General features: G+C 43.6%; 1 protein-coding gene across 1 annotated transcript; it reads left to right on the top strand.

The window, feature by feature from the left end:
• Window positions 1–6,433: 6,433 nt before the first annotated feature.
• On the top strand, window positions 6,434–12,542 carry LOC109756093 (putative disease resistance protein RGA4). Its single transcript, XM_073500903.1, has 4 exons — window positions 6,434–7,498; window positions 8,449–10,600; window positions 11,102–12,118; window positions 12,212–12,542. The coding sequence occupies exons 1-4, from the start codon at window positions 6,464–6,466 to the stop codon at window positions 12,337–12,339; spliced, it is 4,332 nt and encodes a 1,443-aa protein (XP_073357004.1). The 5' UTR covers window positions 6,434–6,463; the 3' UTR covers window positions 12,340–12,542.
• Window positions 12,543–16,785: the final 4,243 nt, after the last annotated feature.

Genomic DNA, 16,785 nt, shown 5'->3' with positions numbered 1-16,785 from the left:
GACTGCAACCACTGCTCCACCACCGCAGGCATCTACACAGTCAGGTACATCTTCGTGGGTTCTGGATTCTGGAGCCTCTTTTCATATGTCTTCGGATTCTTCCGTGCTGTCTTCTCTCTGACCTCTTGATTCGCCTGTTAATGTTCTTACCGCTGATGGCACACCTCTTCCTGTTGCTAGCCGTGGTCTTCTTTCCACTCCATCTTTTTCTGTTCCTAGTGTTTCACATGTTCCTCGCCTCATCATGAATCTTTTTTCTGCTGCCCAACTTACTGATTCTGGTTGTCGTGTCATTCTTGATACCGACTCTTGCTCCATTCAGGATCGTCGCACCAAGGCTTTGGTTGGTGCTGGCCCCCGGCGCCGTGAGTCAGAGGGCCTTTGGGAGGTTGACTGGCTTTGTGTTCCTTCCGCTGCCACCACTTCAGCCAGCTCCCATGCTCTTGCTGCCTCTTCGTCTGCGTCCTTCCAGCAGTGGCATCATCGCCTTGGTCACATATGTGGCTCTCGCTTGTCTTTTTTAGTTCGTCAGGGCCTCTTAGGGTCTGTATCTGGAGATGTTTCTTTACATTGTAATGGCTGCAGACTTTGCAAACAGACCCAGTTACCTTATCCTACCAGTGAGTCGGTATCTCAGCGTCCTTTTGACTTAGTTCATTCTGATGTATGGGGTCCTGCTCCCTTTGATTCGAAAGGTGGTCACCGCTACTATATCTTGTTTATTGATGATTTCTCTCGCTACACTTGGCTCTACTTTATGAAATCTCGTAGCGAGGTTCTCTCTATATACAAACGTTTTGCTGCCATGGTTCACACCCAGTTTTCCACGCCCATTCGTACTTTTCGTGCTGACTCCGCTGGTGAGTTTATCTCCCAGCTGTTGCGTGGTTTTCTTGCAGAACAGGGTACTCTTGCCCAGTTCTCATGTCCTGGTGCACATGCTCAGAATGGTGTTGCCGAACGTAAGCATCGTCATCTACTTGAGACGGCTCGTGCTCTGATGATTGCCGCTTCTCTCCCACCTCATTTTTGGGCTGAGGCTGTTTCTGCATCCACCTATCTCATCAACATACAGCCATCGACTGCTCTGCAGGGTGGTATTCCTATGGAGTGTCTCACTGGTCGCTCTCCTGACTACTCAGCTCTTCGTATGTTTGGATGTGTGTGCTATGTCCTTCTTGCCCCGCGAGAACGCACCAAACTGACTGCTCAGTCGGTTGAGTGTGTTTTTCTTGGCTACAGTGATGAGCACAAGGGCTATCGCTGCTGGGATCCTGTTGGTCGTCGTTTGCGCATCTCGCGTGATGTGACCTTTGACGAGTCTCGCTCTTACTACCCACGTCCTTCTTCCTCGAGCTTCTCTGTGGACGATCTTTCTTTTCTTCTTCTCCCTGATACACCCTGCTATGTGCCTCCTCATGTTTTTCCTCCTCCGCCTGCACCTCTCCTTCCTTCTCCTTCACCACCGACACCATCTTCCCCATCCTCCTCCTCCAACTCTCCACCATCATCTCCAGTCCGTCGCCCTCTCTCACCATTTCCTCTTCACTATACTCATCGCCCTCGTTCTGAGGATGTTTCCCCTGATGCGCCTTCCACCTCTGGTGTACCTCCTTTCACGCCTCCCCCGGTTCATAACCTCCGTGCTCGGCCTCGCCCCCGCCTGATCGCTCTTCTCCTGATCGGTACGGTCTCTCTGTTATTGCTGAGCCCACTTCCTATCGGACTGCCATGACTCAGCTTGAATGGCAGCTTGCGATGGCCGAAGAGCTTGCTGCCCTTGAGCGCTCTGGCACATGGGATCTGGTTTCCCTCCCTTCCGGTGTCCGTCCCATCACCTGCAAGTGGGTCTACAAGATTAAGACTCGCTCTGATGGTTCTCTTGAGCGCTACAAAGCGCGCCTTGTGGCCCGTGGTTTTCAGCAGGAGCAGGGACGCGATTATGATGAGACATTCGCTCCTGTGGCCCACATGACCACTGTTCGAACTCTTCTTGCTGTTGCTTCTGTTCGTCATTGGTCTATCTCTCAACTTGATGTTCAGAACGCTTTTCTTAATGGCGAGTTGCGTGAGGAGGTTTATATGCAGCCACCACCGGGGTATTATGCTCCTGATGGTTTGGTCTGTCGACTTCGCCGCTCCCTCTATGGTCTTAAACAGGCCCCTCGTGCCTGGTTTGAGCGCTTCGCCTCTGTGGTGACTGCCGCTGGCTTCTTGCCCAGTGATCATGATCCCGCGTTGTTTGTTCACACGTCTCCTCGTGGTCGGACTCTGCTCCTTCTCTATGTTGATGACATGATCATCACTGGTGACGACTCTGACTACATAGCCTTTGTTAAGGCTCGCCTTCGCGACCAGTTCCACATGACTGATCTTGGTCCACTTCGCTATTTTCTTGGGATTGAGATCTCCTCGACCTCTGATGGCTTCTACATCTCCCAAGAAAAATATATCAGGATCTTCTTGCTCGCGCTGCTCTCGGTGATGAGCGCACAGTTATGACTCCTATGGAACTCAACGTTCAGCTTCGTGTTTCTGATGGTGACCCTCTCCCTAACCCCACTCGCTATCGTCACCTTGTTGGCAGTCTTGTCTATCTTGCTGTTACGCGTCCTGATATCTCCTATCCTGTTCATATCCTGAGTCAGTTCGTTTCAGCCCCCACCTCTGTCCACTATAGTCATCTCCTCCGTGTTCTACGATATCTTCGTGGCACGCTCTCTCAGTGCCTTTTCTTTTCCCGCTCCAGCTCTCTTGAGCTCCAGGCCTACTCTGATGCTACCTGGGCTAGTGATCCCTCTGATCGACGCTTGCTGTCTGCTTATTGTGTCTTTCTTGGTGGCTCTCTTATTGCCTGGAAGACAAAGAAACAGACTGCCGTTTCTCGCTTGAGTACAGAGGCTGAGTTGCGAGCCATGGCTATGCTGACGGCTGAGGTGATCTGGTTACGGTGGTTACTTGAGGACTTCGGTGTGTCTGCTACTACCTCGACTCCCTTATTGTCAGACAGTACTGGTGCTATCAGTATTGCGTGTGACCCGGTGAAGCATGAGCTCACCAAGCACATCGGTGTGGATGCCCACTTTGTGCGTGCTGCTGTGCAGGATCAGACTTTCGCTCTTCACTATGTGCCCTCTGAGTTACAGTTGGCGGACTTCTTCACGAAGGCACAGACTCAAGCGCAGCATAGTTTTCTTCTCTCCAAACTTAGTGTTGTTGATCCACCATGAGTTTGAGGGGGTGTTAGATGTGTATACTCTCTTGCACTTTACCATACACATGTATATGTACTGGCCCTTGGCCCTCTTGTGAATGTAGTTGCCCATTCCTAACAATGCACATGGTGAAACAGTTTCAAGCACAGTCAAAGAATTCCAGGAGTGTCGGGATTACCTTTTAAGAAGTCCAAGGAAATTGCCATGAGTCAAAATATCAGAACCTCTGGCAAGTTCCCCGTGCTTATATGTAGCAAAAAGTTACCTCAGTTTTCCAATTCGCAGGAAGCCTTTTACTTCATAGCGGCCAACTTGTTTCTCTCTTATTACCGAAGCATTATTGGCACAAATAGCATGATCATTTCACTCTAGGCTCTAGCTATTTATTTTTCTGTTTCAGTGATCATTTCTCCCAATTCTTGCTCTCTAGCTCTCATTTGTATCTAGTATTCTCACGGCTTAATCTCTCTGAACAGAAATATATTTTTTATTTGCAATCTGTGCGCTACCTTCTCCTACTCCAAGTGGGAGGCAGCAGGTATTACTTTCTCCTACTCCAAGTGGGAGGCAGGTAGAAGATGGTGACAATTAGTGCTAATTAACCAGTCTTCATAGCAAAGTATCCAATGCTATTGGGCTAGCATATCAAAATCACAGGGGTTATCTACACTCTGGGAGTGCCTTTGTTTTCTTTTCTTCTTCTTTGCCCGTGGTACTACGTACCTTCTATGCTCGAGGACGCCCACCAGAAAGGCCTTTAGTATAGTATAAGGTGCTGTCCAGCAAATTAGGCTAATGTGAAACCATCAAGCCGGATCACAAAGTCTTGGTTATGGCTAGCTTCTGAACAAACAGACAAGTTCAGAGTAAACCACACCACCTGCTCTCTGCATTATTTGCTGTATGATTAAATTAGGTGTGATTTGCTATTGCTACGAGTTCTCAATTTCTATATTTGAACAAGTTGATCAGGTTCATATTTTAAGAAAGAAAACAAAGAAAGTTATAAAACCTAGGAGGCTAGGAGTAGAATAGCATATCTACATTCACCAGGAATAGATATAGTATACCTCAGAAAGTTGTTAATTAATGAGTGCATTTTGAATGGGTGTGAATCTAATAATATAAGTGCTTTTGACACTACACTAGTGTCAAAAACGCTCTTGTATTATGGGATGGAGGGAGTAGTAAATATCATAGTGCTTCCCTGTATGTTTTTAATTTCAGCAAATTCTGTAGCAGTCCACAACTCTCATATTTCAAGAGCAAAAAGAATAAATTTCAAGAAGACTTTAAACGATGAACCTTTCGGTTGTAGATGGGGCTGGTTGTAGATTGGGTCTTAATTTTGCTACTACTGTAATTTGTTTGTTGTGCTTCATCATGACTGAAACTGTCCGTCTAATTCGTGCTTCATGATTTCCAAATTCATTGAGAATACTCTGCATTGCATTACCTATATTCAATGTTAGTAGAATGCAACACTGACATCTCTGAATTAGTTAAGCAACAACAATCTTTATTAGGTCCAGTTCCACCATCACTACTGTTCAAAAGTATGACTTGGGGATCATCAGTATTTGATTTCTGCGGTCCGGATAATAGTGCCTCATCTACTATAGTTCACCTGGCTGTTGTTTCTCTCTATCCAGTGTAGTGTTGATCTGTTATGGTGGTCATTTCTCGCTAGCATCCTGTGGTTTTTAGTTGTCATATGGGACAAATTTACCGGAGGCTGCCGAGGCTGGAGGACAGGCGGGGAAGGCCTTGCATTGCAATGCTGCTGCCACCTGCCACCGCCGTCTATCCAACTCCATGGCACCACATCCGTACTCACCCTTTGCTCCTTAGCATTCCATTCGCGGACCCCTTAATTTTTCTAATTTGTCTGTTGTGCTTAGCCATGACCGAAATTTCCCATCTAATTTGTGTTTACATTGTTAACTCCAAATTCATTGAGAGCACTCTGCATTACCCAGATTCACTGTTAGTACAATGCAACACTGCCCCTTATGAACTAGTTTAGCAGCAGCAGCCGTAATTAAGTCCAGTTCCACAATTACTACTGTTTAAAGGTATGTATAGCAACCATAGTCATGCATGCACAACTCATTTTGATTCCACCAGTGATGACCAACCCTGCGCGGTGGTCATCTTGCAGAAAATTGACTCGGGGATCTACAGTATTTGATTTCTGCGGTCCTGATGATAGTGCCCCGTTCTACTACAATTCACCGCATTGTTGTTTCTCTCTAGCTAGTGTAGTGTCGCTGTGTTTCAGTGGTCATTTATCTCTAACATTCTGCTTTTTAGTTGTCATTTGTTGTGTCTAGCATTCTCTAACTCCATATCTCCTGTGCAATTTATCTGCAACCTTCTTCCACTCCTCCAAGTGGGACTCTGGGAGTTAGAAGATGGTGACAACTAGTGCTAGTTAACCAATGGGTCACAGCCAGAAAGGGCCTTTATTTTAGTATAAGGTAAGTATTGTGCAGCAAGTTAGGCTAGTGTGAAATCAACCCAAATCACAAAAGAGTCTTTTGGCTATGGCCTTCCGAACGAACAGACCGTTTCAAAGTAAACCACACCACTTCCTTCCGGGAAAATACAGGATGCCCCTAGGTCTTGGCTTATGTGTTTCCTTCCCAGCAAAGCCTTCAATAAGAGACGGATATATCTAGGTACAACTAGTTGTATTAGAGCTTTTTAACATTAGAGGTGGCATCAATTGTATCGTTCCCCTCACCAGTCACCAGCTAGCTAGCTGCCGGCTAACAGATCAGTCTGATGAATAATCCAAGACTCAACACATCATTTAATTTGTGGACAGCTGTGTTTGGATCCATTGTATCACGATGTGTGAGTTATAGTATAATTGCGTACAAGTTGCTTGTAATTTCCCTTTAGCTTATATACATATATAGTGCCCCATCCTTATTAGGCCCTTCACCAGTACTCGTGTACTACGAGTTGCTCCAGAAGACCTAGAGCAGGACCCAACATCCATCCATCTTGAAGGTAATTTTGCATCTCTCTCATTACGTTCAGCTGGTTTTGCTTGCATCTGTCCATCTAGGCAGCTTGCCCATGCTCATAAATTATAACTTGTTCCTCATGTACCCATGTTAGCATTCTAGTGCTGCCTTTTCCAATATTTTTGGCTGGCAATCTTCAGCTGCAACGAGTGGCGGGGATGATTATGATATGTTGTTAAAATTTGTAACAGAAAAAACATAGCAAACATAACGATGGTCCTGGATGCCTTTGCGTCCTACGTGCTACACATGCTGACGGAGATGGCGAGCAAAGAGGTGCACATGCTGCTTGGATTCAGACGCGAGATCGACAAGATGGACATTAAGCTTAGGGACCTCAAGAACTTCCTCGCCGACGCTGACAGGAGAAACATCACCGACAAGAGCGTGCAAGAGTGGGTGGCCCAGCTCAAGCGTGCCATGTATGAAGCTGCTGACATCCTCGACATCTGCCAGCTCAAGGCCATGGAGCGCGGTATGTCCACTGCAGATGTGGGCTGCTTCAACCCCTTGCTCTTCTGCATGCGGAATCCCTCCCATGCCCACGACATCGGCACCCGCATCAAGGCACTCAACAAGTGGCTCGACGTCATCAAGGAGCGAAGCGCTGCTTTCAACTTCATACCTCTTGGTTCCTATGAGGATTGCAGCAGCAAGGTCCATGGCTCTCCTTCTGGCAATAAGAGACGTGAGACGTCAGGGGAGTTTGATAGGTCCGGTGTAGTCGGAGAGAAGATCAAACAAGACACGAGAAAGCTAGTTGAGATCATGCTGAGTGAAACGGAGAGCAACACCAACATCATGGTAGTCGCCGTTGTTGGGGTTGGTGGAATCGGCAAGACCACTCTTGCCCAAAAGGTCTTCAACGACGAAGCCTTGAATGCCGAGTTCGAGAAGATGATATGGTTGAGCGTCAACAAGGACTTCGACAAGGTTGAGTTGCTCAGGACAATCATCATACAAGCCGGAGGAGAACATGGTGGTGAAAAGGCATTGGCTGTGCTTCAGCCAATCCTTGCCACTACCTTGAAAGGGAAGAAGCTATTCCTGGTGCTAGATGATGTTTGGGACCATGGAGCATGGGATGATGTGCTTAAAACACCCCTGGCTAATGTTGTGGCTCAAGGTAGTCGAGTCCTCGTCACTACTAGAGATGAAACACTAGCTCGTAGGATGAAAGTTGTGCTTCCCTACCACCATGTGGACAAATTAGAGGAGGAGGATGCCTGGTCATTGCTCAAGAAACAGGTGCGTAACGAAACTCCCATGATTAATTTGGGGGTAGAGATATAATAATTGGGCATACTCTTTTATGTATTATTCTTTGAGATTATAACATGGACTCATACAACACGGACACTAAATAGGCAAGCCGCATGTGTACCGTGTGTGCAGAAAGCACAATAGTTCGACCTAGGTCTCAAATTTAGCTTGATGAAAGTTGGACAACCATGCTCCCACAGCAACACTAGACCTCATGTATATTTCCTGAATATAGTTCTATCTGGGAGTAATTAATCCATAATTTTTGGCTAGTGTTTTCCTAAAAGATTTTCCCCTCTTTTGGCACTGGTTTCCCCTTTTAGAAAGCTATTTTTTGAATATATGTAGTCTCCACCTAAAATGGGAGTCCAAACGAAAGCGATAATTGGGATAATATAAGTGTTCTTTGATTTATAAAAAAGGTGTAAAACAATGGTATTGTTCTTCCATTTCCATCATGTTCACAAATACATCGTAGTCCTTGGGCTAAAACTCAGTCATGCTGCCAATAAATCTACATCAAGCAGTAGAGTACTATACCCATACTATGAAAATGTAATAATCGGTAGAACAATACTAAAGCGTGCCCAGGCCCATCAATAGGTGTACTTTGAATTCTTCTACTTTGAGATGATAGATTAAACTAAGCATCTTGTGGTTAGGACTTAGGAGTAAGAAACTTAACCTTTTGTCTGGGTCAGCATGTTATTATAATAGTCGCTCACATGCTAGGCATCCCAGTTGACGGCAACATGCCCGCTTACCAGTTCATTTACTTGATAGTTCAATTAGGTAGTACATTACCTCATCTTTCACAAGTTTTCCACTAGCCTATTATTAACTAATATTGTGTTGACAATAGTTGTTATTAAACCATTATTTTCTCTCAATGAAAACCACTACCTTATTGATTCTATCAGTTCAATTGTTTGCAGATAATCTCAAGTCATACAGATGAACGTGAAATTGATATGCTCAAGGATATTGGAGTGCAAATTTTAGCAAAATGTGATGGTTTGCCTCTTGCTGTCAAAGTAATGGGAGGGCTCTTGTGTCAGAAGGACAAAATACACCGTGAGTGGGAGATGGTTCTGAGTGATTCTATATGGTCGATATCTGGAATGCCCGAAGAGTTAAACCATGCATTATATTTAAGCTACGAAGATTTATCTTCTTCTGCCAAACAATGTTTTCTGCTTTACTCCCTTCTCCCTAAAACTGCAGTGTTCTTTAGAGATGAAATCATTGGCATGTGGATCAGTGAAGGATTTCTTCATGGGACATTGGACGATTTAGAAGAACTAGGAAGCAAGTACTATAAGGAGTTGATACTAAGGAATCTTATTGAGCCAGATGCAGAGTTTATTGATCAATCGGTCTGCAACATGCATGATGTTGTTCGCTCATTTGCTCAATTTGTGGCTAGAGATGAGGCACTAGCAGCTCATAGTGGAGAAACTAACATTGTTAGTAAACTTAGTGCACAGAAGCTTCTTCGGTTTTCTCTAGAAGAAAAAGCATTGGAATCAGATGTGTTGGACTGGAGTTCTTTGCAAGCACAAAAGACATTAAGGACACTAATATTAGTTGGCCATATAAATATCAAGCCTCGTGATTCGTTGGTTCATTTTCCATGTCTACGGACTTTACATATAGCTTTTTCACATGTTGTAGCCTTGCTTGAATCTTTGCATGAGCTCAAGCACCTGAGGTACTTATCCTTAGAACACACTGATATATCTATTCTGCCGGATAGCATTGGAAAGATGAAATTCTTGCAATACATTAGTCTTAGAGGATGTCATCAATTTGTGGACCTTCCACGTAGCATTGTAAAGTTAGGGCAGCTAAGGCACCTTAACTTCAGTGGAACGAGTATAAACAACATACCTAGAGGATTTTGTGTTCTAACAAATTTGAGGGCATTAAGAGGGTTTCCCGCCCGAGTGGATGGTGATTGGTGCAGTTTGGAAGAGCTGGGACCTCTTTCTTTTCTCGAGGATCTTGAATTTGACGGATTGGAGAATATAACGGATTCCTCATCTGCAGCAAAGGCAAAGCTTGGCGACAAGGTGCATCTTACTAGTCTATTCTTAAATTGTGGTAGTATATTGGAAGATGATGGGCTGATTAAAGAGGAAGATTGTGTCTCTGAGGAAAAGCAACAACAAATCGAGAAGGTGTTTGAGGAGCTCTGCCCTCCACCCAGGTTAGAAAATCTTGACATCAAAGGGTATTTTGGTCGATGGCTCCCAAGGTGGATGATGTCATCATCGGCTGTGGCCCTCAAGAGCTTGAGGATTCTGTTCATTACTGACCTAGCTTGCTGCAAACAGCTTCCTGATGGATTGTGCCAGCTCCCATATTTGGAGTTCATTCAGATCAACCGTGCTCCAGCCATCAAGCGTGTTGGACCTGAATTCACGCAGTCCTACCATCAACATAGTCCTCGTCCTTCCCAGATGGTGGCTGCATTTCCGAGATTGGAAAAGATTAAATTAATAGGAATGGTGGAATGGGAGGAGTGGGAGTGGGAGGAGCAAGTGCAAGCCTTTCCTGTCTTGCAGGAACTTATGCTAAAGCAATGCAAGTTGAAGTGTCTTCCTCCCGGGCTTGCCTCCCAGGCAAGGGCTTTGAATACGTTATACATATACAATGTCCAGGGTCTCATCTCTCTAGAGAACTTTCCATCTCTGGTCCTGCTGGAACTGGATGAAAACCTTGACCTGGAGAGGATCACTAATCTTCCCAGACTGCAGGAGCTTACCATCCTAAACTGCACAAAGCTAAAGGTGTTGGAAGGTGTTCCTGCGCTCCATAGGCTCGTTCTTTCATATAACGACATGGAAACAATCCCAGAATACATGAAAGGTATAAACCCAAGGCATTTGGAGCTATACTGCAGCCTAGCACTGCTCGTTTCCATAGCTGCGGGACAATCTGGCTCTGAGTGGGACAAGTTCGGCCATGTTGAGCATGTCAAGGCATATGCACGCGAAGGAGGTAATTCAAGGAAATGGTATGTCTTCTACACAGCTAAGCCATATAGCTTGGAGACAAATGTCAGCCACTCTTTCATGCTCAAAGGTAATTTAGCATTACTCGTTCATCTTTAATTTGCGTGTTTGCTCTGTTTATTTAGTTTGTTCTCTTATGGTTGTTTCTTCCTTTCATCCATAAGCTAGAGTTTTGAATATATTTGCTACATTCGCATTCCCTTTGAATACCCCCTTCAAGAGTAGTACACTAGGACATCAAATACATGGTACTAATAACAACATTGACATGAATACCTTCTTCTCTAAAGAACATATTTGAATTGCATTTTATTGCTTTGTGATGGCTATATGTTTACCAATGCTTCTTACTGATTTGACTGCACTCCCTCATGCCCTAAATCCTTCATGACCTAAATATCTTTTATACTCGCTAGGTTACGTCCAAATTTTAAATGAAGAGCATTATCTTTACAAATTATTAAAGCTCATGTATGATTTCTGGATCTCAATGTTTTCACACGGTCACAGTTGGGCTCTTGCCTTGTAAATCATGGATTTGTAACCACTTTTATTCTTTCTTCTCAGGCAGGAACCTTGACTTCTTTTGACGACGCACAAGGATTCGAGTCTCTCTTCAAAATGACGAGAAAAACTTTTAGCTACATCAGCAGCTTGGTGATGGGTCCATCAATGGAAGATATGAACAACTACACCTTTGTTGACGGGAGGGTGCTGTCTTTAGAAGATCGGGTAGCCATTTCTCTTAGAAGATTGCAGTCCAGTGAGCCAACAGAGAGCATAGCATCCTCTGTTGGTGTGAACGAGTCAATCATCTTGTTGGTAACTGAGAGGTTCGTTGATACTGTGTGGGAGCGGGCAGACCACCACTCAAGCGGGCCAGACTGCAGTGAGAAGGATGAAATCAAATCCAAGTTTGACAAGATCCACAATATGCATAACTGTTGCGGGGTTATATGTACAACTCACATCCCATTTGGACCAAACTGCAACCATGAGAAGAATGACATCGCTGTAATCCAATTCATTGTTGATGCAACGAAGAGGTTCAGAAACATTTGGTTGGGACCAGCAGGTAGCATGAACAAGTCGAGCCTTTTGAAGAACTCTGAAATCTTCAAGGAGTGTGCGAAGGGCGGTTGGCTGAATGGCAACAAGCTGAAAGTGGCATTAGATGGATCAGAAGTCGGGGAATACATAATTGGTGATGCGGGATACCCTCTTCTTCCATGGCTACTCACACCTTACCAGGAAGAAGGCCTCTCAGATTCCATGGCAGAGTTCAATAGGAGACATTCTGCAGCCACAACCTGTGCTCTGAAGGCACTCGCAAGGCTCAAAGACACATGGAAGTGCCTGCAAGGAGAGACGTGGTGGCCAGCCAATCTGGAAACTCGAAGTAAAATAATATATGCTTGCTGCATGTTGCATAACATAGTCATAGAAATGGAGGATGATGCAGCCATGCTGAGCACCAAGCGGAGGAATTACTCCAAGGAAGTGCGCCAGATAGCAAAGGAGGACGCTGCCAGGGCGAGGGATATGCTGTCACAATACTTCTTGGCTAGCAGGTCATCTGAATCTGGAGGTGAATTACCACAACTTCTCCTACATCTTAATTTGATCGTTTGGTTGCTCTGTTCACTTAATTTTCATATTTATTTCCTCCTGGTGGATGCAGAGGAGGGTGATGAAGCAGCTTCATCAGGCTCAGGAGGTGAAAGCAAGAAACAAGAAAAGCAGGCAAGAACAACAGATGAAGAGATATCAGTATTAACTAGGTACTACTGCTACCCCACTGTGCTTTGAGTCCTGATCCTGTTATTGAAACTGCTAGTGAGAATCGTAGTCCTGTTCCCACAAGTTTCTGTCCTACTACCCGGCCATCCGGAAATACCAGAGTTCTCTTCTTGGTTTATTCTCTTGATGTGGCACTAATGCTAGTGAGAATCTTTAACTGCTTAACTCCCTTGGTTGCTAGTATATAGTAATTACATAACTCAGAAAGAATGGTAATCGATACAACTATTAGCAATATGTTAGCTGAGACTCCGTATTGGCAATTTGTTTTACTGATGGTTCATATAATAGCATGTGCGATGTTGTTAATAAAGTTAGCATCCTGCTATGCATGGGAATGAAAATTCTTGATATGTTAAACCCTGGTGTGTGGTCGTATATATATCTGATATAATCAAAACCTTGGTTTGATCAGGTGAAAGAGGGAGCTACATCCCTGCTGGATGTGATTGGAGCTTTTGAATGCATGAAAGCAGAGCAGACGTGGTGAAAGGGAAGCCTACTTTCACGCTGCAGCTTGAACTGTAGCTAAACATTATTTTTAAGTTATGCCCATCTACTCTATGTGTCAAAGACAAGTGTTGTCATGTAGTCTGTACTTGGTGGATGGGCAGTAAGCTTTTGTAGTTAGCAACTATACTATGCGTGGAAACATGAAACTTCTTGATATGTTTATACATGCATGAATGCAGAGCAGACGTGGTGAAAGGGAAGGCTACTTTGACGCTGCAGCATGAACTGAAGTTCAACATTCTTTTTCAATTTTGGTCATCTATTTATCCAGATAAGAAAAGTGTTATGCAGTGGATGGGCAGTAAGCTCTTGTGTGTCAGAAAAAATGACAATGTAGTGTACAGTAGCCTCTTTGGAGACTATCTGTATTTATGACATACGTATGTTTGTGCTAGTAATTATCCATTGTGGGAACTTTTGATGAATTCCCTAATGCAACAATAATGAATAGATCAACTTGACTAGCTCCATTCTCAGTGGGGGTCATTTGACAGTATTTAGTACGTACTACGAATTGCAGTAAATGGTAAGAGTCCACACCAAAAAAAAAATGATAAGAGAAACACCTTGATCTTAGCAGAACTCCAGTGGTATAGTAGTAAAACAGAGTCTGGCTTTTTCTTTCTTTCTTAGCTGGCTGGCAACTACTGAAACTCCGGTAATAGTCGAAAAAGAGTTTCCCATGCTTTCCGCTTTTGTATTCACAATGGTAAGACGCTGCATCATCAAATACGGCCTGGCAACTCCCATTTCACACTTCACAGTACTTAGTGCTACTACCAATTAGCTGGCTTGATCTTAGTACTTACTGGTGTTTTAAGTCAGTTATTATTCCTGAGATCGTCCATGAAACTCCAGTAATAGTCTCGAAACAGAGTTTCCCATGCTTTCCGCTTTTGTATTTCCAATGGTAAGACATTGATTGTATCCTCAAATACGGGTGCACAGAAATTGCTTGCTTGCTTCCTCTTTACACACACACCACATCAGAATCAGAACAATGTTTCGCTCTTCCTCAACTGACAAAGGACAACAACTCTGGAACAGTTCGTCATCGACCCTGTGTAAAATATAGCAAGGGTGATTGATGTTCATGCTACAAAGTATGGAAAGTCTTGTTATTCCCTTCATTTCAGAAAACTGAAACCATTCGCTTCTTCTCAGCTCATTGTGTCAAGCAACCTTTAACTGGTTTAACTCCGAAAGACAGATAATTGATACAGCTGCTAGCAGTGCCAGTGTGCCAAGCAGAACATTAGTATCTATTAGCTGAGACTATTACCCTCTGTATTGCATACGCATGCATCAAGTAGTTGCGAGCTTGCGGCTACGCAATAGCAGCAGCCACATTTTCAGACGTAATGAGGGCCATTTAACAGTTTTACGACAAAATCAATTTGGTACGAAAAATGGTAAGAGTGGCATCTATCTTTGTTTCTTCAGTAGCCATGAAACTAAGGCTGGCTTGTTGGTTTGTTTTGACTTGAGAAATCAAATTCTAGGAGGAAATCGAGAGCTTTAAGACTTTCGTTTTGGTGAGTTTATATCTAAGCACGTTTCTGAATTCTGATGCAAACCTGTTGCGGTGAAAGAAGATGGCAGGACAGTGCCATCACATTTATCTTTCTCTTGTTCTCGAGAATTCTAGCTATTATCTATGAGACCATGATTGGCAAAATTGTCTGTCACATTTTTTCAAGTACAACAGGCAGAAACTATGCATACGGTACTCTTTGCAGACATTAACCAAACGGAGTCGAGTGCAGCTCGTTTAGAGCTCTACTCCTTTTTCTGTAAAGTTTGAATTTAATATCTCAGCCACTTGAATCAAAGGGCTTTGAAATGTACTGTCATTCAGCCTAAGTACATGGTTGTTGAGCAAGTAACTGAACCGGTGCATGATTCAGAAGTTGTTAGTGTACTTTGTCAGGCTTAAACCCCAGAGTAATCAATTCATTTCTGCTTATAAGATCTTCATCAGTAGCGGGTCAGATCCGATCCAAGAGCTGCAACTAAGAGAATTCATCAATTTTAATTGCTCTAGGTAATCCATGCAAAACAACACACACAGACACCATAAGAATGGAGATCCCCTAATAGGATGAATCATTTAATGTAGACTCTTCAGTTCGTGCGATTGGCCCTTTGGGGGATATGACTGTCAATGCTTTGTAATACCATTTGTTGGGGTGATTTTTAGCAAATGTTGAAAACCGACCCGTTCATGATCAGCGCCACTGGAACACAACAACAGAACGATCAGAGACTGTAAACTCTCAGCCATCCATGCGTGACACAACCCCACCATCTTCTTCAGCTATCTGTTGAGATATTAACCAAATTCATCAAGTAATTATCACATAAGCTTAGAGCAGGAGAAAATAAGCCATCCGACTCAGGATCAATGAGCAGAAATTTATCAAACTGAAATTAAAGATTATGCAAGTTCTACATTCGTGATACAGCCTCGCCAGCTTCTTCAGCCATCTGTTGAAAAAATAACCAAATTCATCAAGTAGTTACACTAACAAACTCCACACAGTAAGCTTAGAGCAGCAGAAAAGAACCATCCTACTCAGGATCAATGAGCAGAAATTTATCAAACTCAAACTAATACTATTCTACATAAATACATTTCAGAATATATGCATCACTTTGATGCCTGATAATACGCAAATTCCACATTTGACTGTAGAAAATTAGATCGATCGCTTTCAGAAATTAGTTCACAATGGCTCAATGATACCTTTACCTCTATACAAAAATTTATCCAAATTTTGATAATCCAGAAATATAAGAACTGATTCTCAAAAAAAAAAATGTCAGACTAAAAATGCAACAAGGTTTGAAAATATGCAAGTAAGCCAGTTCCACTTTCTACCAAACTGACAATTATTTAAAAAAATCTAATTCCATGAGGTAAAAAGGATTACCAGAACGCCAGCACCCATGTCTCATAGCTTAAGCCAATATTCCTGATACGTTATTTTTTATTTTTTGGGTTATTTTTCAGTTTTCGTACATAGTCTCAGCAAATATTACTTCTGGTCAGAATACGCAGCGTTCCTTTTTGTAAATTCGGATCACCCAAGGGCTATATATGTTCAGGGGTGTTTGGTTGGCTCACACATTTTTCAGCATGCGCAGCTCGAGTTTCCATTTTTTAAATAGTGCACCCAGCCGCTCGTCGCGTCTCCCCCGCCTCCCAGAAGCCACGCCGGAGATCATCCCCGCCGCCGGCCCGCCCAGGCCTAGATGGGGCCCGAAGGGCCCAGATCTGGGCCGAGCGGACGACGCTAGATCACGCTGCCCAGCTGCTCGCCTGCGTCGCGCCATATATTTAGGGGTTCTGGTCCAGCCAAACATTCTTTTAGAAATGTGCAACTAGAACTGATTGTGATTATTTTCATGTCCTCTGCCTGATATATTCATAGTTCGCACTTTCCTCATACCATACATAGTTCCATCTCTTAAAAATACGCAACTACTATCTCATTGTGAGAAGAGCAACCGAGGTAAACATATTTTCACATGCATGCTTTGTTATAGGTCTTGTGTACAGAGGTAGTAACAGAAAATGCTTCTGATGGCCCAGGGATCTTTCTCTTTTTTCTGAGCTGGGAAAAAATCAGTAATTTTGGAATGCATTGTTTTTTAGGTTTTTTTTAGATGTTCAATTACATTTCTTTTTTAGCAGAACACCACCGGACTTTATTGATCATTGATTAAGATTTGTACATAGCCCGGTGGCTCCAGCAGCCAAACATAGCGGCCAACTTCTAAATGTAATGAATTTCTAGCAATGTTATGGGCATCCCATTCGACTCTCTACTTTCATCATGCTTAAAACAAACATCTCCCCCACCACCCCTCGTATCTCTAATCTCTTCCTGGGCTAAGAGTGCTTCTGTGCAATCAGATGTTGGAATAAATTTGTATTTT

This window comes from Aegilops tauschii, chromosome 6, assembly GCF_002575655.3.
Source record: "Aegilops tauschii subsp. strangulata cultivar AL8/78 chromosome 6, Aet v6.0, whole genome shotgun sequence".
NCBI classification, from domain to species: Eukaryota; Viridiplantae; Streptophyta; class Magnoliopsida; order Poales; family Poaceae; genus Aegilops; species Aegilops tauschii.
This window is presented reverse-complemented; position numbering and strand designations above follow the sequence as displayed.

What these genes read in the sequence shown, in the direction of transcription:
- LOC109756093 (XM_073500903.1), top strand. Translation starts at nt 6,464, where the DNA reads ATGGTCCTGGATGCCTTTGCGTCCTACGTGCTACACATGCTGACGGAG. An exon ending in GGTCATTGCTCAAGAAACAG is followed by an intron (nt 7,499 to 8,448) that starts GTGCGTAACGAA and finishes AATTGTTTGCAG; the next exon opens with ATAATCTCAAGTCATACAGA. An exon ending in CAGGTCATCTGAATCTGGAG is followed by an intron (nt 12,119 to 12,211) that starts GTGAATTACCAC and finishes TGGTGGATGCAG; the next exon opens with AGGAGGGTGATGAAGCAGCT.